This window comes from Petromyzon marinus, chromosome 63 (assembly GCF_048934315.1).
Source record: "Petromyzon marinus isolate PM22_M1 ecotype Great Lakes invasive population chromosome 63, UKy_Petmar_22M1.pri1.0, whole genome shotgun sequence".
Lineage (NCBI taxonomy): Eukaryota > Metazoa > Chordata > Hyperoartia > Petromyzontiformes > Petromyzontidae > Petromyzon > Petromyzon marinus.
Window position 1 is genome coordinate 6,952,578 of NC_133729.1, and position 25,419 is coordinate 6,977,996.

A 25,419-nucleotide genomic window follows, 5' to 3' on the forward strand; every position below is an offset into this window, starting at 1 on the left:
CAATCATCATCATGGGGTAGGGGGAGTGGGAGTGGAGTGCAGCGCAGCAAGTTAGAGGGATTACATCATGATGATTGCTTGTGTTGCAGTCGAAACGTCGTGAGAATTTTATTGTTTTATATTTTTTTATTATGTTATTGTTTCCCTTCTACGTGACTTTACCGAAGGAACCAAGAATACGTCTCACAATTGTTAAGAACTTGTCAGGTAGTAGAGGATATAGCTGAACAATTGGCGTTATACTCTTTGGTTCTTTCGGTAAAATTCACGTATGTATAAAATAAAATAAATTAAATTACGACGTTTCGGGCGCAACACAAGCGTCCGTCATCAGGTGGGACAACCACAGCAAGAAAACAATTGCTGAAGTGGGCAAACGGGCTGCTGTAGGTAAGAGAGGGGGGAGGAGCCAGGGAGGAGAGATAGAGGGTGGGGGTGTGGGGTAGGGGGAATGGAGTGCTGCAAATTAGAGGGATTAAGGGCGAGCAAGGTACGAGCACAACAAAATGCCGGGGGGGGGGGGGGGGGGGATGGAGAAGTGAGCGGGGCTGGGAGTGGGAAGCTGAAGAAACTGGAGATGCGGATATGAAGGGGGAGTGGAGTGCTGCAAGTTAGGTTTTACCTGGTTAATAACATCCTTCCAATGATTGCTCAATTTGTATCCATCTTCTCGGTTGAAGTTATGTCTATGTTTATATATCTGGGTGGCTTCATGAACAGACCTTTGATAGTAGCCCGAAGGTTTGTAGAGTACCTTGGTCTCGGAAAAAACAATATCATGAGAACCCTCAGCATTATAGCAATGGTCAGCCACGGCGGAGGTATTAGTTCTGCCGTGTTTATTTTATACCTATGTGACTTTACCGAAAGAACCATAGAGTATGGATCCCTGCATTCATGAAAACTTCAAATCTAAATTGGCTTTATACCTATACGATCTAACCCAAAACTAATTGTGAATTGAATGCTTTTTCTCATTATCAGGAGTGTCTTATATGACATAAGGAGAGCAGGAGACTATCAAGTTCATAGGCAAGACATACTGAGCCTCTGAGGACAGCCCACAGCACGTTTACGAATCGAGTCAATGTAACTGATATTGGCCAAATATCCCCAGTGCAGAAATATAACCTGTACATTACTCACATGAGATAACGCGTTGCAACATCGCCCCCCCCTCCGACCCCCCCTTCTCCCACCCCCAACCCCACCTACTGCAAAAACTTGGCAGGACAGGAAAGTGCCTTAAAAAGATAATTGAGACTCGGTGAGGCCTTCCTAGGTAAATGAGCATAATGATAAAATATCAAGTATGTGTTGATATAACTGAACTGGAGTCTTGTGTGGGGATGTACTGAAACATAAGTATGTTGGACATCTTTCGCACTGTACATAGCCAACCCTGCTATTCGGAGGTGCGGGGGAAGGACAACAAACTAAACCCAAAAAGCAGTTCCTAAAGACATGACTTTTCAATTTAGACTTAAACATGCATAGCTAGAGTCGCTTCCTAATATCAGAAAAAAGAGCGTTCCAGACGGCCGCAAAAGCACATCTGAAAGCACGCAATGCAATGACCGTCTTTGTTCGATGGTTAGCCAAAATCACATTTCTGCTCAAAAACATCACCTTCTCAAGGTAACGAAGCCTGGGTCGGCACTCGCCCACCCACGGGGTGATGGCGAAAGACTGGCGACTCACACTGCAAGGTGCACTGTGGCCGTTAACGAGCATAACATCACAGATGATAAGAATTATATATCGTAGCACTTTGTAGCTTCGTTTAGATCTAGGACAACCATCTGGCAGAGAAGGACCTTAGCCTGTAAAAATCTGGCAGTTCAAATCTGTAAATGAGAAACCTCATCACAACATAAAAGCGAATGCAGGCCGGAAAACAAATGCAACACGTATCCAGCATTAGGATGCACCGGGATGTTTATGGTCAATATCAGTCACATTGTGGGGGGGGGTTTAACCATGGGAGGAAACAAAAGAACCCAGTGGGGAAACCCATGCAGAACAGAGGGAGAGAACACACAAACTCCACACAGGAAGATGCCTGAATTGGGAATCGAACCCAGGCCCTTCTTGCCGTGAGGCAAGAGCATCACCACTGCGCCGCCGACACCAACCTGCCTCCCAGTGTAAATTATTAAATTGATCTTGTGACTTAAAACACAATTGAGCTATCGTGTATTCATGGCCGAACGTAGCTTAGTATTGCGCTGGGAGGCGACTATCAAACGTAATCAGGATTCCCGCCATGACGTTTAACAGTGGCGGATGGCGCAAGGTGAGTGAACGTGCTGGCCTTACTGGTAGCTGCAGCTTGAATATGCAGCAAAGCCAGTCGTCACGTCGGAGGGTGACAACAGCTTCGCGATGTGTGACATGTTATCCAAATCACCGAGTATATAGTCATCCACTTCCTTTATGAGTTGGAGCAACTTTGTGTTGTCCGTCTCATCAGCCTTGATAAGGTCTTCGAACTCGGGGTTCTTCCTGCAACGGAACACAAAAAAGGTTGAGCGGCGCTGTTCGCCTTCAAGCGTTTTTTCTCAAACTTGTCTTGGCCTGCGGACCACTCGGCCGATGCAAACGTTTCCGCGGACCACCACCCAGCCCCCCAACGCTGGTGACAAACCTCATTTCACTTCTCTATCTAAATGCCAGTAATACAAAATGATTCATATTACCGGAACATACAAAAACAAAATAGACACAGCTATAAAGTGTTTTTATTAGGGGGAGGGGAATTCAGATCTTAGGATTAGAATGCTTCAATAGGGGTAGTTTACCTAACTTCATTCTTTTATTAAACATTACTAAGTATTCACGTCCGAAACAAATGGTGTAAACATTGTCAATATTTCCGGATCAACCTGCGTTTGCATCACAGCCGCACGAACCACCTGGAGGACCGTCTCGGACCACTGCTGGCTCCATGGACCAAACTTTGAGAACCACCGCCTTCAATAAATTTCACAACAAGAGGGCGCAGTTACAGAAAACACGCCAGGTGCACTCTAATCTGAGACCGCAGTGGCGCTCGTTGACTCGGCAATGCCTGAGTCTCATAACTTTTTTTCAGGAGGGTCCAGACAGGTTGTCACAGTCAAGGGGGCTACATTGCTGCTGTGTATAACCCCAATTGAATTATTTACATGTATTTGTGTTGGGTTTTTTTACCTGTGGGGAGGAAAGTAGAAAACACTGAAGCTCATCCAGAACACACAAAATTTTTACGCAGAATGGCTCCCAGAGTCGAACCCAGGCCCCTTTTCATTGCGAGGCGCGAGCGTTGTCACAACTACTCCGCTGCCATGCGTGTGCGTGATTTGTCTTCCGTGTTATTGTCCCCATTAGATCAACAAGAATCTCACCTGAAGAAAGGCACGTTGATGCTGTGGCACCACCCCTCAGCGGCCTTCAGCTGATGTGCCTCGGTGATGGTCATCTATACCCAAAGACAAAGACCCCCCCGTATAGCCTTAATAAACACATCATTGCTTTGCTCTTGAGAGCCACAGTAGGTAATTATTAATATTGTTATTTCGCATGTTTACCCAGGAAAGCTTCACAAAATACCACTCCAATAATTAGCCATGTGCAGTGAACCCTCTTTATCCATGAGTGTAACGTTCTTGAAAACGCTCGCAAATTCAGAATTCGCGAATGCAGAAACCTTGTTCCAAAAGGATAAATGGAGTTATGTTCCTGGTACGAGTGAACATCAGGGGGTAAATGGTTAAAGTTCAAGAACAATGACTACAATAAATAATCTTATCGATGAATGTATTTTTTTTGTCTGTGCACGCCTATCCTTGTAACGCTTTTACTGACAAACTGTTGGGTGTACGTTTCAGATACAACACACTAAGCCCCCGGACGAAAAATCGCTATTTGTGTTTCCCCTTGGTCCAATGTAAACTAAGAAAATCACACTTTTTATCAATGTACACTGATCGAAATGATGACTTTGTGCCAGCGCCAAAGCATGCATCTGCGCATGCGCGGAAACGCCGACTCGCTGTTGCCCCTAGCAAAACAAACAAACTTGCTGATAGGCGACGGGTGGTCGGGTCTCCTTCACGTAAAAAATGCCAAAAAGACAAAAATCAAGCACAGTTACTGCTGCACAATCACACGCTGAGGTAAATACAGAACAGTGTGATGTCCTCTTCTCCCCCCCACCGTAATGTTTGCAGTTACTACTATAGAGTCCGTAGATACTACTTTAGAGTCAGTAGATACTAATGTAGTCACAAGATACTACTGTAGAGTCAGTAGATACTAATGTAGAGTCACAAGATACTACTTTAGAGTCAGTAGATACTAATGTAGAGTCACAAGATACTACTATAGAGTCAGTAAAAACTAATGTAGAGTCACAAGATACTACTTTAGAGTCAGTAGATACCAATGTAGAGTCACAAGATACTACTATAGAGTCAGTAAAAACTAATGTAGAGTCACAAGATACTAATGTAGAGTCACAAGATACTATTATAGAGTCAGTAGATACTAATGTAGAGTGAGTAGATACAGCTATAGAGTCAGTAGATACTATTGTAGAGTCACTAGATTATTACGATAGTCAGTAATTACTACTATATAGTCAGTAGTTACTATTGTAGAGCCAGTAGATACTACTATAGTAGTGACTACTATAGAGTCAGTAGATACTACTATATACTACTGACGCTATTGTATGTAGAGTGTATAGGTATATATGCCTATAAAAGAAGAATTTATTGGGGGGGGTCGACAATTTTTTTTTACTTTATTAGATCAACTATTTACCCTCTACTTTCTATAACTTTTTGATTCAGGCCTTCTTACTACTGTACATTCAGTAGATACTACTATAGAGTCAGTAGATACTACTATAGAGTCAGTAGATACTACTGTAGAGTCAGTGGATACTAATATAGAGTCAATAGGTACTACTGTAGTGCTAGATACTACGATAGAGTTTGTAGTTACTACTCTAGTCAGTAGATACAAATATAGACGTTTTTCAAATATGTTTTCAGGCTGGTTATGATCCGGCTGCGTCTAGGCATATCTGCATGTGCAGGCCTTTGCTGTATTTTCGTGGCTTCATGCAATGCGGTGGCGCATTGGCTGCTCGTTGCAGAGGGTAGTGGTTTGAATCAGGCAGGCAGCCCTGGTTTCTACTGCGGTGTGTGTATTAGCACGTAATGTACTTGCCGCCTGCCTTCACAGTGAATCTTGTAGATCCGTGCTGTCATTCTCAATGCAGAACGAGTGTGCCATTGTGTGCTGGCATAATTATTCAAATTTTTCCAAACTCAAGAATTACACCGCAAATAATCAACTGCGATCACAACAAACGGCAGCACCACCCCTACCATGAAACTACTGCAGACTGTGTCTGCTCAACACAGCGGTGCCTTCCTTGGCGATGATTGCCCTGCCCTTGTGGAGTGATGGCGGCCAGTACAAAATATACTCAATTATTTTTGTTGTCCCTCCTCCGCACCTCCGATTAGCACAATTGGCTACGTATGGTGCGAAGTAAGTTCAACATACGTATATCCCGTTCCAGTGACGTTAGATGACGTTAGTCATCGAGACGGGAAAAAAAACTTCTGTCTTCCGATTCCATTACAATTACGTACATTTACGACATCGGAAAGGAATCGTTTCTGAACAGAATCAAATAAATTCTGAACGGAATCAGAAGTCAAATGCCAGCTATCACGGAGTGTAGTGTCGAAACAGTTATCTGCAGGGAGTACAACGTCTTGGGAAAACAGAGGCGCTACGCCTCTCTAAATAAAATGAACGCTGAACCGCTTGCACTTTCTGAGATTCAGCGGTGAACGGGACACCCACCCTGCAAATTGCAGACGTCTCAGAACGGGTTAGGATTCAAGTGCACTTTGCCACACATTGCAATGCGCCCATTGGCAGTGGAGTATATTGTGTGAGCTGCTCAGGGGTTATACTTACGACAGACATGACGCAGTTCAACACTTTTCGAAGCTTATTTGGTAATAACAATTCGCACAAGCAGGTCGGGAATGGGGGCCCGACATCCACCGTGGGCTTTTTCCCAGTGCCGAGCGACAGCACCACCTTCAGCGAGGGTTTGTCCACATCTGGCTCCTGGAACGTCACGGGGAAAACCAGCGGTCGTGAACGCAACGTCGTGGGCAACACGATGGCGAGATGTTAACTACCTTGCCCGGTATACAAGAGGTCGTGGGTTCAATCCCGACCCTGACACCTGTATATTTGGGGTTTGCGTGTTCTCCCCGTGGTCGCATAGATTTTTATCCGGGTCGTCCACATTTAGAAAGATGCATTTAGAGTATTTGGCTGCTATAAATTTCCACGTGATAAGCCACTTCGTTGAGCTATCGTTTGTGATAGCCAAGTCGCTTCTGAAAAAGCGCTATGAAGCTCAGTGGGCCTTACCTGGTAAAATAAAAAATAGTTTTAGGTTAGTGTCGAGGAACATCGCTCCCTACTGGACAAACGTGGCAGGACCTTCCTTAAAAAGGCCTTTCCTGGGTGAACAAGTGTGATAAACATGTAATATCATGTGGGTGGGATTGCCAAGTTTTGCAGTAGGGGGCGATGTTGCTACTGCTGTGTGTAATTCCCATTTGAATAACGTACAGATAAATTTTCAGCATTTGAATATAGTTTTTGCCAATACCAGTTACAATTCGTCCATTATTGTATCGCTATGGGAGGAAAACGGTGAGCAGAGGGGAGAAAATATAAACTCCATACACAGGAAGGCTCCTGAGTCAGAAATCAAGCAACCCATGCCCCTTCTGGCTGCGTGACGCGAGTGTTACCACTAGGCAGCCTAATACTTTGGTACATTAACGAGTAGAGTTTGACACGTCAATAGCTCTGGCAGAAGTGGCACCACGTTGGCGAGGTCGTGCGTTCGGTCCCGACTCTGATACCTGTATATTTGGAGTTTATGCGTTCTCCCCGTGATCACGTGGATATTTATCCGGGTCCTCCGGTTTTTCCCTCCACATTTTAAATCAAAGTGCGTTTAGAGTATTTGGCTGTGATACATTTCCACGCGATAAGCCACTTCGTTGACCTATCATGTGGCCACGTTGCTTTTGAAAAAGAGCTTACAGCTGAGTGGGCTTTAACCTAGTAAAATGAAACAGTTTAGTTTTAGGCCTTGCCTTGGACTTCAAGCCTCTGCTGTGGTGGTAGACCTCCGCCAGCATGGTCATGGTGGGGTTGTTGGCCAGGAGGCCCCCATCCACCAGGTCATAGATCGGCGAGAATAAGAATGGTGCCGAGCAGGTCAACGTGGCCGCCTGCCACGCGGGAAGGTCCGACATGCGACGGTAGATGGGATCTGCTTGTACAACGAGAAAGACCATCAGAACAGCGCGAGTTCTAGGGAGCCCCTCCGGCGAGGGTTCCACCAACTCCTCACACCGCTCGCTCTACTGCCCTGATTGTGCTGATGAGACACTAAAATGTTGAAACCAGTTCAGAGTGTGGTCGTGTTAAACCACTGCTTCTAATACAGGGTGGCCCATAAGTCTGGAATCATTGGGAAAATTAATTAATCCATGTTTTTTTTCTGCAGGCCCAAGATGTCTCCGAGTAAGAAAGAACGAGTCTGGATAATTATATTCATAGGAAATCGGAGTCAGAGGGAGTTTGCTTTTGAATTTAACAGACTGCATCCAGACCGTGAGCCAATTACACAGAGCTGTGTTTTTCCTATGATTCCAGACTTATGGGACACCCTGTATATATTTCCAGTAGATCATCGATTATCCGGACGCTTCGGGGGGGGGGGGGGGGGGGGGACGGACGGCAAATTTTCAATAATGGCAGATAATCACGTAATTATAAAAAATCTTATTTATTTGCGCATTCTTGCATTATATAATTTTTTGTAGGTGTTTTTATATATTGTTTTTAATCTCTGCATATGGTGATGTATGTATGTGCAGAATTTCATCAATTTCTATATAGTGTACTAGCAGGAAGTACCCAGCTTTTCCCGGGATAAAAAATATATACATTTCAAAACTTGTCTTCTCTTAAAAAACATGACATATAAGCTATTATAAAAGCCCGGCGTTCCGCTTGTCCATTTGTACGTCAACAAAATTATGAGAGCCTTACAGAAGGCCTGAATCAAAAAGTTATACAAAGTAGAGGGTAAATAGTTGATCTAATAAAGTAAAAAAAATTGTCGACCCCCCCCAATAAATTCTTCTTTTATAGGCATATATACCTATACACTCTACATACAATAGCGTCAGTAGTATATAGTAGTATCTATTGACTCTATAGTAGTCACTACTATAGTAGTATCTACTGGCTCTACAATAGTAACTACTGACTCTATAGTAGTAACTACTGACTATCGTAATAATCTAGTGACTCTACAATAGTATCTACTGACTCTATAATAGTATATTGTGACTCTACATTAGTATCTACTGACTCTATATTAGTATCTACTGACTCTATAGTAGTATCTTGTGACTCTACATTAGTATCTACTGACTCTATAGTAGTATCTTGTGACTCTACATTAGTATATACTGACTCTATAGTAGTACCTTGTGACTCTACAGTAGTATCCACTGACTCTATAGTAGAAACTACTTCTAGGCACAGGTTTCTTCTACCAAAAAATAAGCTACGCCTTAACCTGGTGGAGCCAGAAGTCCGACGCGTGTTTGACATGTCTTAAATACAAAACTGTTTCCTTATTTTCTAGTTGCACAAAACTAACGATTTCCAAAGTTAAATCTCGCCTTTTACTTTATCACGTTATTACACGGTCAAAGACTTGTCCACTCGCTCCATCTGGTTCATCTCCTGGCTTCCTTTTATACTGCCAGACCGGAAGGGACGTCATGGGTTCAACCAACGGAGCGTCTAACCAAGGGGGATTCTAAACAGTTGGAATATTCCAAGTCACGTATGCCAAATCTTCAACAAATGTATGACAGATGTACATAAAATTTATACACAGAAATAATACATTAACTGTCTGTCTTATGGCTCTTGCACTACTGACTCTATAGCAGTATATATTGACTATAGTAGTATCTAGTGATTCAATAGTAGCATTTACTGACTATAGTAATAACTACTGACTATAATAGTATCTACTGACTCTACAGTAGTATCTACTGACTCTACAGTAGTATCTACTGACTCTATAGCAGGGCGAAGACCGAAAATTGAAGGAGCAGGGAAAGATATGAGGGGAGTGGGGAGTGAGGACAAACTGGTTCAGAATGTTCAGATGCCCATCATAATTATTAGGGGGGTCGTGTAATTAGTGCCAGGTGCGAAGCTGGGCATAGGCCCTTAAACTCCTATTAAGAGCCGGGTTCAGAAACACGGGGGGGCTCTCTATACGTGTCTCTGCTGCCGCATCTGAGGCAATGGGCGACTCTGCATCTCATTTCTCCACCTCTTTGTCTGCACAGTGGACGCTCGTGACGCTGGTGACGTAGCCCCGTGGGAAATACCCAGACCCGGTGAAGACAGACACGGTGTACCTGGCTGTATCTTGAAGACGTTGGATGCGCCGTGTGAACTGTACTGGAATTAACCAAAACTCCCCACGAGCAAGAATGTTCATTACAGTAGTATATACTGACTTTACAGGAGTCTCCCGTTGCAGCTCAGCAAGCTTATTTGCGTTGCTATGGGCAGCCGTGAGCCAGCGTCACGCGCATGCGCAGATGCGTGCTTTGGCACACATTTCAAAGTTATCATTACGATCAGCGTACATTGTACAAAGTGTGATTTTCTTAGTTTAGATTGGACCAAGAGCAAAAACAAATAGCGAGTGTTCGTCCGGGGGGCTTAGTTTGTTGTATCTGTGTACTTTGTTGAAACATAAACCCAACATATTCTTAGTTTTTTCGGTAAAGTCACGTTGAAGAGAAACAACAAAATAACAAAATATATATAAAACAATACAACATTCTCACGACGTTTCGACCATAACTCAAACGGTCATCATCAGGTGTGTCGGTTTGCATAAATTTATTTTTTAAACGGCACATTTATTTATTTATTTAAAAAAAACCGTTGGCGTCACGCGCAGCGATTGGCAGTTTGCCCAGGACTAGTCCATCTATTTTTTTGAAAAGAGGAGGGGGGAGACGAAATTTTTTATAATGTATGCTGTCTGAAAGCCACTGTAAGCGTGAACAATAAATCAAGAACTGAAATGATTTATCAAATCTTTCCAATGATTGCTAAGATAGAATCCATCTTCTCGGTTGAAATTGTCTCTGTGCTTGTATATGTGGATAGCCTCATGAACGAATCTCTCATGGAAGCCAGATGGCTTACAAAGAACCTCCGTCTTGGAAAAGTCAATGGCATGTGAGCCTACTGAATTAGAACAATGATCTGCTACGGCCGAGGTGTTGGTCCTACCGTGTTTAAGGTCTGCTTTATGTTCACGAATGCGGTCCGAGACATGGCGTTTGGTTTCTCCAATGTAACTACTACCACAGAGGCAACTTAGTTTGTAGACACCAGGGTATTGTATGTCCGGAATCACATCTTTTACAGACGGAACCAGATCACGGATTTTATGTAATGTGTTGAAACGGACCTGGATCTTGTGTTTATTCAAGATTTTGGAGATCTTTTTTGTGATCCCAGCAATGTAGGGTAAAGTGATGGTTTTGAAAGGCTCCTCAAGAGGGTTCTTCTTCATGGTTTGAGTGATAGCTTTGCGGATTGTATAGTCGGAGTAACCATTAGCCCTAAGAGCTTGGTGTACGTGCTTGAGTTCACTGCTTATGTGTTCCTGGTCGGATATGCATTGGGCTCTATGATACAGAGTCTTGATGAGAGAATTCTTCTGTGATGGATGGTGGTGGGAATCCGGTTTCAGATAAGCATCCGTATGGGTAGCTTTCCTGTAGACAGAGTGGCTCATTGAACCATCAGGTCTCTTTTTAATTAGGACATCCAAAAAAGGTATCTTGCCATCTCTTTCGACTTCCATGGTAAATCTGATGGTTGGGTGTATGGAATTGATACACCTCTTCGTCCCATAGTCTCTACTATCAGCTCCCCCACCTACAAACTAGCTCGTTTTTTGTCTGAAATCCTGCGTCCTTTCACTGGAAAGACCACCTCTGCGGTACAAAATTCTACTCACCTGGTATCAACAATCAAGGGTATTTCCCTGTCCCCAGACGACCTGCTTGTCAGTTTTGATGTAGTTTCCTTATTCACCAAGGTTCCTGTACCTGACACCATTGCAATCATTGAAGACTTGGTTCATCAAGGACTAAACACTGAGGTACCCCCCCTGGTGAGACACTGTTTAACCAATACATACTTCACTTGGAATGGAACTTTCTACAAACAAACTGAGGGCACCCCAATGGGCTCCCCCCTTTCTCCAGTTATAGCTAACATTTTCATGGAGAAATTTGAGACTGACGCCATCCAGACTGCCACTCTGCGCCCAACCTTATGGAAGAGGTACGTGGATGACACTTTTGTCATCTGGCCACATGGCCGGCCTGCTCTAGACCAATTCTTCGACCACATCAATTCCATACACCCAGCCATCAGATTTACCATGGAAGTCGAAATAGATGGCAAGATACCTTTTTTGGATGTCCTAATTAAAAAGAGACCTGATGGTTCAATGAGCCACTCTGTCTACAGGAAAGCTACCCATACGGATGCTTATCTGAAACCGGATTCCCACCACCATCCATCACAGAAGAATTCTCTCATCAAGACTCTGTATCATAGAGCCCAATGCATATCCGACCAGGAACACATAAGCAGTGAACTCAAGCACGTACACCAAGCTCTTAGGGCTAATGGTTACTCCGACTATACAATCCGCAAAGCTATCACTCAAACCATGAAGAAGAACCCTCTTGAGGAGCCTTTCAAAACCATCACTTTACCCTACATTGCTGGGATCACAAAAAAGATCTCCAAAATCTTGAATAAACACAAGATCCAGGTCCGTTTCAAAACATTACATAAAATCCGTGATCTGGTTCCGTCTGTAAAAGATGTGATTCCGGACATACAATACCCTGGTGTCTACAAACTAAGTTGCCTCTGTGGTAGTAGTTACATTGGAGAAACCAAACGCCATGTCTCGGACCGCATTCGTGAACATAAAGCAAACCTTAAACACGGTAGGACCAACACCTCGGCCGTAGCAGATCATTGTTCTAATTCAGTAGGCTCACATGCCATTGACTTTTCCAAGACGGAGGTTCTTTGTAAGCCATCTGGCTTCCATGAGAGATTCGTTCATGAGGCTATCCACATATACAAGCACAGAGACAATTTCAACCGAGAAGATGGATTCTATCTTAGCAATCATTGGAAAGATTTGATAAATCATTTCAGTTCTTGATTTATTGTTCACGCTTACAGTGGCTTTCAGACAGCATACATTATAAAAAATTTCGTCTCCCCCCTCCTCTTTTCAAAAAAAATAGATGGACTAGTCCTGGGCAAACTGCCAATCGCTGCGCGTGATGCCAACGGTTTTTTTTTAAATAAATAAAAAAAATGTGCCGTTTAAAAAATTAATTTATGCAAACCGACACACCTGATGATGACCGTTTGAGTTATGGTCGAAACGTCGTGAGAATTTTGTATTGTTTTATATATATTTTGTTATTTTGTTGTTTCTCTTCAACGTGACTTTACCGAAAAAACTAAGAATATGAATTACTGCAGTCACGAAAGCTTTAAATCAAAATTTAATCGCCTCTACGGGGAGGGTTTTCACATAACTTTAAGATCCTTCAACAAACTCCGGGATAAGAAAGCTCAGCTGATCGAGTCTCTCACCTTCCTGAAGAGATGCCGTGACTCTGGGGTAATACCAATCGCATTTACACTGACCTCTACTGCTGTAACTTCTTCTAATGCGAAACGAATTCTTTTCAAAACTAGCTTAGCTCTTATCTCAGAAAAAATCAGACTTATACGCACAGAACTAGATCAGTTAGACAAGACACTCTACAAATCACACTTATCATTGACGGCAATAATGTCCACATCGGATTGGGAACATGTAGACAATATGACTGCCTCTTCAGCTGCTACTATGTCGACCAAATGTAAGGAAAACCTGATTTCCAAATTTAACCTCCTCTTCAACAAAAGACCGGACCCACACACCAAAAAGTTAGACGTTAATAAAGTCGTAATTAATCGCAGTAACAGTTCTATTTCCGATGGTCTGAAATCCGTTTTAGCTAAAGGTCTAAACTTTGCAGTCACACCTAAACACATACCAGTTAATGATATAATTGCCCAAGTAGACGTTGCTCTCAGGGGCCTGGGTCACATCGCTGCAGACGTAGCAAGATCTGAAATCGCTGCAACCCTCAAAAACGCTAAGATGCCAGCTAGTAACCTCAGCAAAGATGAGCGTTTTGAATTATATAAATTAAAAAAGAGGAATGATATTGTAGTTCTCTCAGCTGACAAAGGCAATGCTACTGTCATCATGGATAAAATAGAATACAACAACAAAATTAAAGAATTACTCGACGATGGTAGTTATACAAAAATAAAAAGAGATCCCACCAACAGCCTCGTCACACAAACCAACAAAATAATTTCTGATTCAACCGCATTAATTGATCAATCTAAACAGTTTTCGTTGAAACCTTCTGCTGCCAGGCCACCAAGATTATACGGCTTACCAAAAATACATAAAGTTGATACACCTCTTCGTCCCATAGTCTCTACTATCAGCTCCCCCACCTACAAACTAGCTCGTTTTTTGTCTGAAATCCTGCGTCCTTTCACTGGAAAGACCACCTCTGCGGTACAAAATTCTACTCACCTGGTATCAACAATCAAGGGTATTTCCCTGTCCCCAGACGACCTGCTTGTCAGTTTTGATGTAGTTTCCTTATTCACCAAGGTTCCTGTACCTGACACCATTGCAATCATTGAAGACTTGGTTCATCAAGGACTAAACACTGAGGTACCCCCCCTGGTGAGACACTGTTTAACCAATACATACTTCACTTGGAATGGAACTTTCTACAAACAAACTGAGGGCACCCCAATGGGCTCCCCCCTTTCTCCAGTTATAGCTAACATTTTCATGGAGAAATTTGAGACTGACGCCATCCAGACTGCCACTCTGCGCCCAACCTTATGGAAGAGGTACGTGGATGACACTTTTGTCATCTGGCCACATGGCCGGCCTGCTCTAGACCAATTCTTCGACCACATCAATTCCATACACCCAGCCATCAGATTTACCATGGAAGTCGAAATAGATGGCAAGATACCTTTTTTTGGATGTCCTAATTAAAAAGAGACCTGATGGTTCAATGAGCCACTCTGTCTACAGGAAAGCTACCCATACGGATGCTTATCTGAAACCGGATTCCCACCACCATCCATCACAGAAGAATTCTCTCATCAAGACTCTGTATCATAGAGCCCAATGCATATCCGACCAGGAACACATAAGCAGTGAACTCAAGCACGTACACCAAGCTCTTAGGGCTAATGGTTACTCCGACTATACAATCCGCAAAGCTATCACTCAAACCATGAAGAAGAACCCTCTTGAGGAGCCTTTCAAAACCATCACTTTACCCTACATTGCTGGGATCACAAAAAAGATCTCCAAAATCTTGAATAAACACAAGATCCAGGTCCGTTTCAACACATTACATAAAATCCGTGATCTGGTTCCGTCTGTAAAAGATGTGATTCCGGACATACAATACCCTGGTGTCTACAAACTAAGTTGCCTCTGTGGTAGTAGTTACATTGGAGAAACCAAACGCCATGTCTCGGACCGCATTCGTGAACATAAAGCAGACCTTAAACACGGTAGGACCAACACCTCGGCCGTAGCAGATCATTGTTCTAATTCAGTAGGCTCACATGCCATTGACTTTTCCAAGACGGAGGTTCTTTGTAAGCCATCTGGCTTCCATGAGAGATTCGTTCATGAGGCTATCCACATATACAAGCACAGAGACAATTTCAACCGAGAAGATAGATTCTATCTTAGCAATCATTGGAAAGATTTGATAAATCATTTCAGTTCTTGATTTATTGTTCACGCTTACAGTGGCTTTCAGACAGCATACATTATAAAAAATTTCGTCTCCCCCCTCCTCTTTTCAAAAAAATAGATGGACTAGTCCTGGGCAAACTGCCAATCGCTGCGCGTGACGCCAACGTTTTTTTTAAATAAATAAATAAATGTGCCGTTTAAAAAATTTATTTATGCAAACCGACACACCTGATGATGACCGTTTGAGTTATGGTCGAAACGTCGTGAGAATTTTGTATTGTTTTATATATATTTTGTTATTTTGTTGTTTCTCTTCAACGTGACTTTACCGAAAAAACTAAGAATATGAATTACTGCAGTCACGAAAGCTTTAAATCAAAATATAAACCCAACAGTTTGTCAGTTATAGGCGTACACAGATGGAGAGACAGACAGATGGAAAAATACATTTATAGGTAAGATAATGTACTGTATATAGTATTTAACACTGAAATCAAGCATAGCTTCATTTTTTTTGTCATGCACATGGTGTCGATCGTCAGACTGGTTAGAACCTATGGAGTATTTTTGCCGGTTTCACCGGATAATGTTAGAAGCCGGACAATCGATGATGAACTGGATGCACTCCCAAAAGGCTGTACGGATGATGGGATGTGTGAACATACTTCTAACTTTTGCGTGACAAACATGGGAAGGAGACGAATGGTATACTTATTCATTTTGTCACTTATTCTCCACATGCACTGTCGGGGCCATGTTCTGTGTTGTGACCCTACTCAGGCTCAGCCTCTAATGCTCAGGCTCAACTCAGGCTTGAGCCACTCTGTTGCTTCTGTAGTGAGTTCTTGGAGACCACTTGCAGAGGCAACGCGTTTATTCAATAATGCTTAACAGTAAGAGTTGCAGCCTTCACTAAGGCAACAGCCCTTCTTTAATTACCACCTGGGGAGGTACAGCCTCCGGACTACCATGCCCTAACACCGGGCTAGAGCTCTCAGGTCCTCCGGCTACGAGCAACCTAGGGGAGGCTATTCTGACCCGACCCAGCCAAGGTACGGGTCCCAACCACTGGCCCACTCGGACCCGGCCCTTACAAGGACGTCAGGCCGGGGATTCCCAGGGTCTCACCACTGGCCCACAGAGTCCCGGCCCTTACAAAGACAGCGGGGCTAGGGGTCCCAGGGTCCTAGGCTAGCTGGTCTTCTGGCTTCTGTCTTGGACTGGCCCCGAACCCGTTGAGAGGTCCGGCTTTTATACACCTCCCAGGTGTGTCAGCCTCTGGCCACGCATCTCTTCCAGAGAGTTCCAGGAGGGGGGTCCCGGGGGATCCTAGGACACCCCGTAGCCCCCTCCTATTGGGAGGGGTCGCGGAGGATCCCAGAACACCCCGCAGCCCCCTCCTGCTTTTGGGCTGGAGAACGTAGCGACCCCCCTGTCGGTACGAAGCACTGCCCCTGGTGGGCCCTGTCTGCTACTGCAGATAAGTGCAGCCCATTTACAGCGCTACACTTCCAAAGACGAGCCAGCAAGTGAGTGAGCGGCTTCACCTGTGGCTCGGCTCAGGCTCTGCTCATGGAAATCCTGAGCACGGCTGAAGTCGACCTGAATTAAGAGCGGTGGGTTTGAGCTGGCTTACTTGAGCCAGAGCCAGGCATAAGCCGAGCCAATATTAATAATACAGGATTCTTAGTGATGATTACGTGTTATGTAACTGGTTAATATGCAGATGTTAAGAATTGTGAATCTTAATGCAGAGCTGCGTGATGTTCCATCACCTGGAAGACCGGGGGAGTCTCCGCACTTCTCTGCTTCAGGATGTTTGTAGTTCGTGAACAACATCAGGTCCACCGGCAAAATATCCACCTTGGTGGACGTCACCATCACTCTGTCACGCGGAGAGCCACGTGCGACTGTGAGACACTCATGGGACTTGAGCTGGCCGGTTGTCCAAACAACCAAGGATCATCTATAGAAATGCTAAGCATGGCCATCTCTCGCTTAGACACCCCATAGCTTTTGGCTGTACAGGTTCTAAGCTACACGAAACTCTAAACTATTTTTATGTGACCAGGCAAGGCCCACTGAGCTGTGTAGCTCTTTTTCAGAAGCGACCTCGCTACAAATGGCAGCTCAACGAAGTGGCTTATTAAGTGGAAATGTATTGCAGCCAAATACTCGAAACGCATGTTTTATTTTTATCTGACGGAACCAGAGGACTCGGAGGAAAATCCACATGACCACAGGGAGAACATGCAAACTCCAAATATACAGGCATCGGTCTCAGGATCGAACCACGACCTTTTGTATACCAGACGAGGTAGTTAAGATCTCACCACTGCAGCGCCTGGCCAGGTTTACTCAACAGTGTCTGGGATTTATTTAATGCAGCAACTCGACACGGAGTAAGTTAGGTCACACCATCTGACCAAATTTGTGTCGTTAAGAGCCCTCCACCACCCTACGCAGCCGAAAACAAATTTAATTGTAACGCGGTGTACGAGTGTTTGAGGTACGACATGTGTGTGTGTGTGTGTTTGGGCATTCGTGCAAGTGTCCCAGAAGAGCATTACACGCTGGGGTAACCAATGCTTTAGTCCTGTGTAGCGGCCTTTGCAAGGCACTTCCCCCCCCCCCATCCCTTTCAACAGGTGTGCCTTGGTAAAGTGATCCCTGAGGATGTTCATTTTAAAAGTACAGGTTGGGTACATGTTCGTGATCATATATTCGTTTTTCAGTTTTCAGGCAGGGAGATAGTCCGGGATAAATATTATTTACAGGTTGTTACAGAATCATTCAGGCAGAGAGAGAGAGTCCTGGAGCTGAGTTTTTAAGTAGATTGTTTGATATAGGAATTGTATTAACAAGTTCAGTGTTTCAGGCAGGGTGATACAGGAATTGTATCGACAGATTCAGTGTTTCAAGCAGTGCGTTTGATATAGGAAATGTTCATAAATCGGTTCTGGTGTTTCAGGAAGAAGGGTATTTCGGCCAATCTCAGCCATCGTGGTGTCTGGGTTGGTGATCGTGCCCTGCATTTGCCATCCGCTTTCAATGAGGAAGCGTTCGCTGTTGATGAACCTCCCATGCCTACACATTTCTGCAACTTATGAGCTATGGGCGTGCGTTGTCTGCAGTACCGCCGAGTACGGAGGCTGGCGTCTGAGGCTACATGCTGCTCCTGATTCTGGCTCAGGGGGCTGCAAGCTGCTCACTGCATCAAAGCCCAGGAGCTTTGAGGCTGTAAGCTGCTCTGGCATGAGGCTAGAAGAGTACCAGAGTCAATACTTTATTGCGTGGTTGGGTAACTTTCGGGGTGACGCGAGCTGGTTGATTGTTTTGTGATTGATGAGAAGCCTGCAGCAGAGAGATAATTCATATAGTTTTGCTATTCTTGCGTTGAGGGAGCACAGACTACAGTGGATCTATTACTATGGTCGATAGTTTGGGCTGAATGGCCACAATCGCACTACTGTGGTTTGTGTCCTTAAATTTTCCAATTATGAAGGAGATATGGTGCGCATTGGTCTGTTTATGTTTTGATGCGGTTGATTGTTACACCAACAGTGTCTTCGAGGAGCAATGTAAAAGCCAGGAGGTGGTGCGATATTTGAGTCTCGAATTAGGTGTTTATGATGACGCGTAATGATGCGTGAGGTTAGTTGAGATGCTGATACCTTGGGTGTGTGGTGGATCCAAGATTAACGTTCTTAAATACACTTTTCATGGCCTCTTTCAGCTTTATGGTGGAATGTGGCTTGGCTCCTCGGAACACTTTGTCCTTCAATTGTAAGTACGTCCCTATTATTTGCGGTGGTTGAAATCCTGAAACAAACCAAGCAACGTTATAAAAAAAAAACACTTTCCAAGGGCAAAGTTTTTCTTGAGAGTTTTTTTTCGTGGCAGTGGTGATGATCGTGCCTCACAGCGAGAAGGGGCCTTGGTTTGACTCCCGACTCGGGCGCCTCTGTGTGTGTGGACCATGTGTGTTAGCTCTCTCTCGCTCACCCTTTTCTGCATGGGTTTCCTCCGGGTTCTCCGGTTTCCTCCCAGAGCCACAAAAACGAAGTGTAACTGGTACTGGCCAAAATATATAAATCCTGGAATAAATCCTAAAAAAAGACACCTGCCAACTACCAAATTGGAAGTGTACACGCGTACACAGCAGCAGCATTGAACCCTACTGTGAAAACTTGACAGGACCCCATATTTACTTCAAAAGGAGGCCACAGTGATTTAACGAGTGACTTTATACCCTCAACGAAGTGAATGTGGAGAGGTGACCGGGTTCATTTAGAGCTATGAATACAGCAAAGGTCATTGGGTTTCAAATCTGGACAGTTGCCCAACCATGATTAAACGGGTTCTTATGTACAGTGAGTTGATGGTCCCTGACCGGTCACAAATGACTGCATACAAGAAACCTATGATTGCATTAAAATTGATTCTGCACTACATTTGGCTGAAATCTAGCTCCAAGAATGAAGCATATTAATTTGGCTCGTGTGGTGAACACTACCCTCAGTGGCAGGGCGGTTGGGAAAGGGCTGCTCCTTATTGTGTGCAACACAGGTCACTTGCAGAAGGGATCTCAAAGGTAGCTCTGATATCCGGTTTCGTCGGGCGTTTTATGTAAACCAGAGGATCATTTGAAGAAGGGGATCTCAGAGGTAGCTCTGATATTAGATTCCGTGGGCCATTCTCTAATAACACGATGTGACACACTGCTCTACTAGAGTTCGATGATGGTGGTGGTGGTGATGATGATACGGGAATACGAGGACTTACCGAGGACTATGGCGATTGCCAGGATGCCGCCGGTGCTGGTGCCGGCCACCCAGTCAAAGAGCTCAGCCAGGCTCCGGCGATTGTTCTTTCGCCAGAGGAAATCAAGGATGCGAGCGAGCACCAGGCCCCGAATGCCACCGCCATCCATGCAGAGCACGCGGCCTCCCCCACCGAGCACAGGTGCCGCGCCACCACCATCACCACTGCCGCCCGTGACGCTGCAACGAGTGCACAGAGTCTTTGAGCTGTACGCCTTTTGGCATCATCTGGTCGAGCACCAATTGGGTCGAGGCTCAAAAGAAAGCCGTCCCTTGGTGTGGACCAATCAATTTCAAGGACAATGCATATATTATCATAGTATTTTTTTGTTTGCATTTTGACTGCAGGTATTGTGGTTAATGCAGACATGAATCCTTGTAAAAAGGTTTCAGTTTAGTTTCCAGAAAAAAGGGGAAAACCCCTATTATTACATTTTGGTACTGGCAAAGGAGGTCTAATGACATACATAACCGTTTTTCATTTAACAACCCGAGTCGATACAACCACAGTGATCGCCACAGCTCCGTGTCAGGCTACTGCCTCACTGCGATACGACATCACAATTGAGCGCGGCCCTTTTTATAAATCCACTGCTGGACGATGAGGGCTGTCGTCCCTAGCCGTCTCCAAACCCGGTAGGAATTTTGTAACGAGGAGAGTAGGGGGGAGACTTGAGATTGCGTGAGGATGTGCCAATCTATTCTTGGCCCTTGATCGACTGGGCTCAGAGGTGGCGATTGCAATCAATAAAAGCAGTGTCACAAATTATTTCAGTAAAAAGAGCAGATTTGAAAAGGACAAGATCCCAACAAAATACCTTTCTTTGCCGTCTTCATCCGCAGCAGAACTGGAGTCATTGAGTCCTGGTCCATAGTAACAGAAATAAACAGTGATGTGGTCTGTGCTGTGGGTTCTCTCTGTCTGCTGTGTGCAGTAGTAGCATCATCATCAATGCGAGCTGTCTGATGCCACCGTCCGAAATTCGAGCGTCAATCACAGTCTGGATTCACTCAGCATCGATGGTGGAAATGTGCATGGAACATCCGCTCGTCTCTCCAATTCTTCATTCACACTTTGGAATTCACTTCTCACCATTATCATCGTCGTCTCTTTCCACATGCAAGGTCTTACCATCATAGCAATCTTGCTCAATGCAAAAAATGAGTTACACCCTCTTGTACAAATTTGATACAGGTGCTGTTTCTTGCTGGCCACTTCAGACGGGTGACAAAAACGAGCCCCAGCACAAATAATCAATGCCTGGACTCAGTCAGGGACCCCAAGCATAATGGGTGCTTGGTGGTTTTGAATAGTGGGGTGGTTATTGAATAGTGGGATAATTACACTAATGTAACACAATTTTCGTTCCTGGGTAGTAAGTGTTATTTCGTAATTTCTCATGCCTAAAAAGTTTCGAAAATGGCTATTATTCCCCACAAACTTTGCTTTTGTGACCAGGACAGTGATATTTAGAAATGTATCTATTTTCAGTGAGAAGATTGGCGAATTTGTGTCTTTTCGTTCACATAAAGTCAGAAAAAAACCATATGAATAAAAATGTACATGTATTTATACTAAAGTAATACAAAAATGACTACAGAAATTTAGAAGTGAGTAATTTTCGAGATTTACGATTATACTGTAAATCACTTTCACGTATCAGCCCCCATTATGTTCTCGTTATATTGTCCTTGGTAGTGGCGTTCCAAGTCAAGTATATCCTGGTGGAAGCACTCGCCTTGCTCCTCCGAGTACGCTCCCATGTTCTCCTTGAATTTATCAAGATGAGCATCAAGGATATGGACTTTGAAGGACATCCTACAGCTCATTGTGCCATAGTACTTCACCAGAGTCTCAACCAGGTCCACAGTTTTCGGCCTTGTTTCAGTTTCATTTATTAGGTATAACCACGTGAGCCATGCGGCTCTTGACTCGGGTGCAACCGCAACAAACAAAAGCATGAACAAGAAACATCTTAAAGTGACTACACGCAACAGAAAAATCCAGGAAAAAACAGCAAAGTCTTGTGATTGCCCCGGAAGCCCCGAACCACTGTGACAAAGCTGTTCCAAGCCGCTTTCTCCTTACTAGTGAGCTTCTTGGGGAATTCATTGCACTCCAGGATCTTCTTTATCTGTGGGCCGATGAAGACACTGGTTTTGACCTTTGCCTCAAACAACTTATGGGAAGAAGTCTTGAAGGTACTTGAAGGCTGCCGACTCCTTATCTACAGCTCTGACAAATTGTTTCATAAGGCCCAATTTGATGTGCAGTGGTGGCATCAGCACCTTCTGGGGGTCCACCAGTGGCTCCCACTTGACGTTGTTCCTCCCCACAGAGAACTCGGTCCGCTGTGGCCGGTCCCGCCTGTGGTAATGCACCTTGGTGTCCCTGCTGTCCCAAAGGCAAAGATAGCAGGGAAACTTGGTAAAACCGCCTTGGAGACCCATCAGGAATGCCACCATTTTGAAGTCTCCGATGACCTCCCAGCCGTACTCATCATACTTCAAGGTGTCCAACAAGGTATTGATGCTGTTGTAATCCTCTTTGAGGTGCACTGAGTGATCCAGGGGAAGAGACGGGTACTTGTTAGCATTATGGAGCAGCACGGCTTTGAGGCTCCTGGATGAGCTGTCAATGAAGAGGCGCCACTCATTCTGGTTATATAGGCGATTATGATTGCCTTGAACAGACTGGTCACATTGTGGCAGGAGCAGAGCCCATTTTGATGGGTGAAGAAGCTGCAAAAAGGTTGGTCACGCTTCCTCTCATCTGCGATTTGCATACTTTCATCCAACACGTTCCACTGCTTGAGCCTAGACGTATAAAGCTCGGCATTGGACTTGGTGAGACCAATATCTCTGATCAAGTCGTTGAGGTCTTTTTGGTTGGGGTAGTATGGGTTTCTCTCCTCAGCTCCACCTCTGAAATTGTTATCTGGATCTACAATGTCTTCCTCGCTCTCTGACTTTCTGCTCTCTTCTAAAGACGGCTGCTCTCTTTCCGGAGGAGTGGGTATGGGGAGCTCATGGCAATGTGCACCGGGGCAATGGATGAAGGAAGGTCCGGATACGTGATAGCAGGTGCATTCTTGCCAGTCCGATGTTTGGAAGGGTCCACCATGTAGAAGTAGCAGTTGCTTGAGTGGTCAGTAGGTTCTTGGGATAGCGAAATTCATGGCTCTATTTTCCCCTCTGTACCATCCAACAAAAATACATTCATTTCACCCATGACTAATGTGTAAGAGATTCTCGCAACATTTTTCAAAAATTTTTTTCCATAACATTGAAAATTGTAAAACATTTTAAAATTAAAAACTTTTACAATTTAAATTTTTTTAACAAATTTTATCACGTAAAATTCCAAGCAACAATTGTCCAGCTTGCCTTCCAGAGTGTTTTGCATTTCTCACAGGTGAAATGAGGTGCCCAGGGTTTGTCTTGATCCCCGACAGGCATGCCAAAATATGCCTTGTAGGCCTCACACATCTTAGCAGATGCTTCCACAGAGTACTTTTTGCTCTCGTCTTGATAAATTGGCCGCAGACATAGCAAAATGCATCTGCCGGATGCTTGCAACCTCTTGATGCTATCTCAGAAAAATGCAGATACGTATCCACTTAGGCAGCTGGAACTAAACTGGACTTTAGGCCTCTGTATTTATACTACTATTTATATTACTGGAAAGTTTTAGAATGTTCTATAAGTTACTCCAAGTTTACTCAGCACTGAATTTATCTGGAATGTTCTGGAAAATAGGTACATTTCAAAATATCACTGTCCTGGTCACAAAAGCAAAGTTTGTGGAGAATAATAGCCATTTTCTGTACATTTGAGGCATAAGTAATTAGGAAATAACACTTACTACCCAGGAACTCCGGAGTAGGAGAAATTATTGAGTGAGTGCTGTTGAATAGTGGGGCGGTTATTGAATGATGGGGCAGTTATTGAATGGCAGGGTGGTAGAATGAAGGCCAAAGGGGCCAACGGAGATCCCTTGGATAACGGATCTTGGGACACAATCCCCAAACCCCGGAAGGGGGGACTGGGGGATGACGTCACCCTTCCAGGACCTGGTGGAAGGTTCTGGAAGGAAGGCGTGGCCGAGGCGGAGCAAGCCCCGGACCTGTATATAAGTCGGAACTCTGAACGATCGAGAGAGTCACTTCCAAGCTGAAGACCAAAGACCTGGGCTGAGGATATGACCCTGGACCCCAAGCTCCGCCGTCCTTCTAAGGGCCGGAGCTGAGTGAGGCCAGTGGTCAGGACCTGAAGACCCTGGCACAGTCGGGTCAGCATAGCCTCCCCTAGGGCCCCTAGCCGGAGGACTGGGAATTAGCGTGGTCCCAGTATTAGGGCCCGTGTAGTCCGGAGGCCATACCTCCTCAGGTATCGGGTGAAAGGGGCCACTACCCCTTTGTGTTAGGGACCCTGTAAGAAGTATAGTGTTAAATAAATATCGTGTTGCCTAAACTGGTATCTCCTCTGGTATTTGACCCATTACACATGTTTATTGACAGTAAAATATGATTTCCCTAATTTACATATTAATACAATGTGATATTAAATATTGCTTTATCATATACATACATACTGTTTCTTTTATGCAGTATTAGCAGGAAGTATCCAGGTTTGCCCGGGGGAAAAATATTTCGAAACTTGTCTACTCTTAAAAAACAACATATCTATACAGAAATACGAAGCTATTATGATAGCCCGGCGTTCAGTTTGTCTCCATTTGTCCGTCAGCACAATTATACGAGCCTTTCAGAAGTCCTGAATCAAAAAGTTATAGAAAGTGGGGGTAAAAGGTTGATCTAAATAAACAAACAAAATATTTGACCAGGTAAAGGCCACCGAGCTAATAGTTATTTCTTCAAAAGGGACGTGGCTATCACAAATGATAGCTCAACGAAGTGGCGTAAGTTCTGTCGCTGTCTGAAACGCTCTTCCGACATTAGGAAGCCACTAGAGCTATGCACTTTTAAATCATCAAGCTTGAAAACGAATTTCTTTAGAACTGCTTTTTGTGTTTAGTTTGTCCCCCCCCCCCCCCCCCCCCCCAGACCTCCAATTAGCACGGTCAGCTTTGTACGGCATGAAAGAAGTTCAACATGCATACATTACGCAGTTATTAGTCCCGAAGATCATGGCTCTGGCCGTGCTGGGTGGAGCGGAGGGTGCATGACACAACATCTTACACATGTTGAAATTTATATCAGCTTCATGAAACAATCAGATGGCGACTCACACCTGGGACTGGAGTTGGAGCTGATGCTCGTGCATAAGCCTCCCCGTGTCTTAGCAGCGACAACACCTGGTCCTTCACGCCTGCACAACGACAACAAACATCGTCAGTGGTGGCAACACTCCTGCCCCGTATGTATGTTGAACTTATTTCGCACTGTACGTAGCCAACCGCGATAATCAGAGGTACCGACGAAGGGCAACAAACTAAACACAAAAATCAGTTCTGAAGAAATACGTTTTCAATTTAGATGATTTAGAAGTGCATAGGTCCAGTGGCTTCCTAAT

At 44.4% G+C, this 25,419-nt stretch overlaps 1 protein-coding gene and 1 long non-coding RNA gene across 2 annotated transcripts in view; both read right to left on the minus strand.

Moving 5' to 3' along the window:
• Positions 1-1,214: 1,214 nt before the first annotated feature.
• LOC142906336 (uncharacterized) lies at positions 1,215-6,433 on the minus strand. The gene is made up of 3 exons (XR_012930152.1): positions 5,983-6,433; positions 3,387-3,460; positions 1,215-2,505 (listed from the first exon to the last, which is right to left on the minus strand). It is a non-coding gene; the product is annotated as an uncharacterized LOC142906336 (long non-coding RNA).
• Positions 6,434-6,588: 155 nt separating this feature from the next.
• The window catches only part of LOC116956156 (intracellular phospholipase A2-like), a 34,955-nt gene continuing 16,124 nt past the window's right edge, over positions 6,589-25,419 (minus strand). The window contains exons 8-13 of the mRNA XM_076053915.1: positions 25,138-25,215; positions 20,703-20,748; positions 19,847-20,064; positions 18,736-18,883; positions 16,837-16,946; positions 6,589-7,369 (exon numbers count right to left, since the gene is read on the minus strand). Coding sequence (XP_075910030.1) covers positions 7,134-7,369; positions 16,837-16,946; positions 18,736-18,883; positions 19,847-20,064; positions 20,703-20,748; positions 25,138-25,215 — 836 coding nt within the window. The 3' untranslated portion in view covers positions 6,589-7,133. The remainder of the gene's footprint in view (positions 7,370-16,836; positions 16,947-18,735; positions 18,884-19,846; positions 20,065-20,702; positions 20,749-25,137; positions 25,216-25,419) is intronic.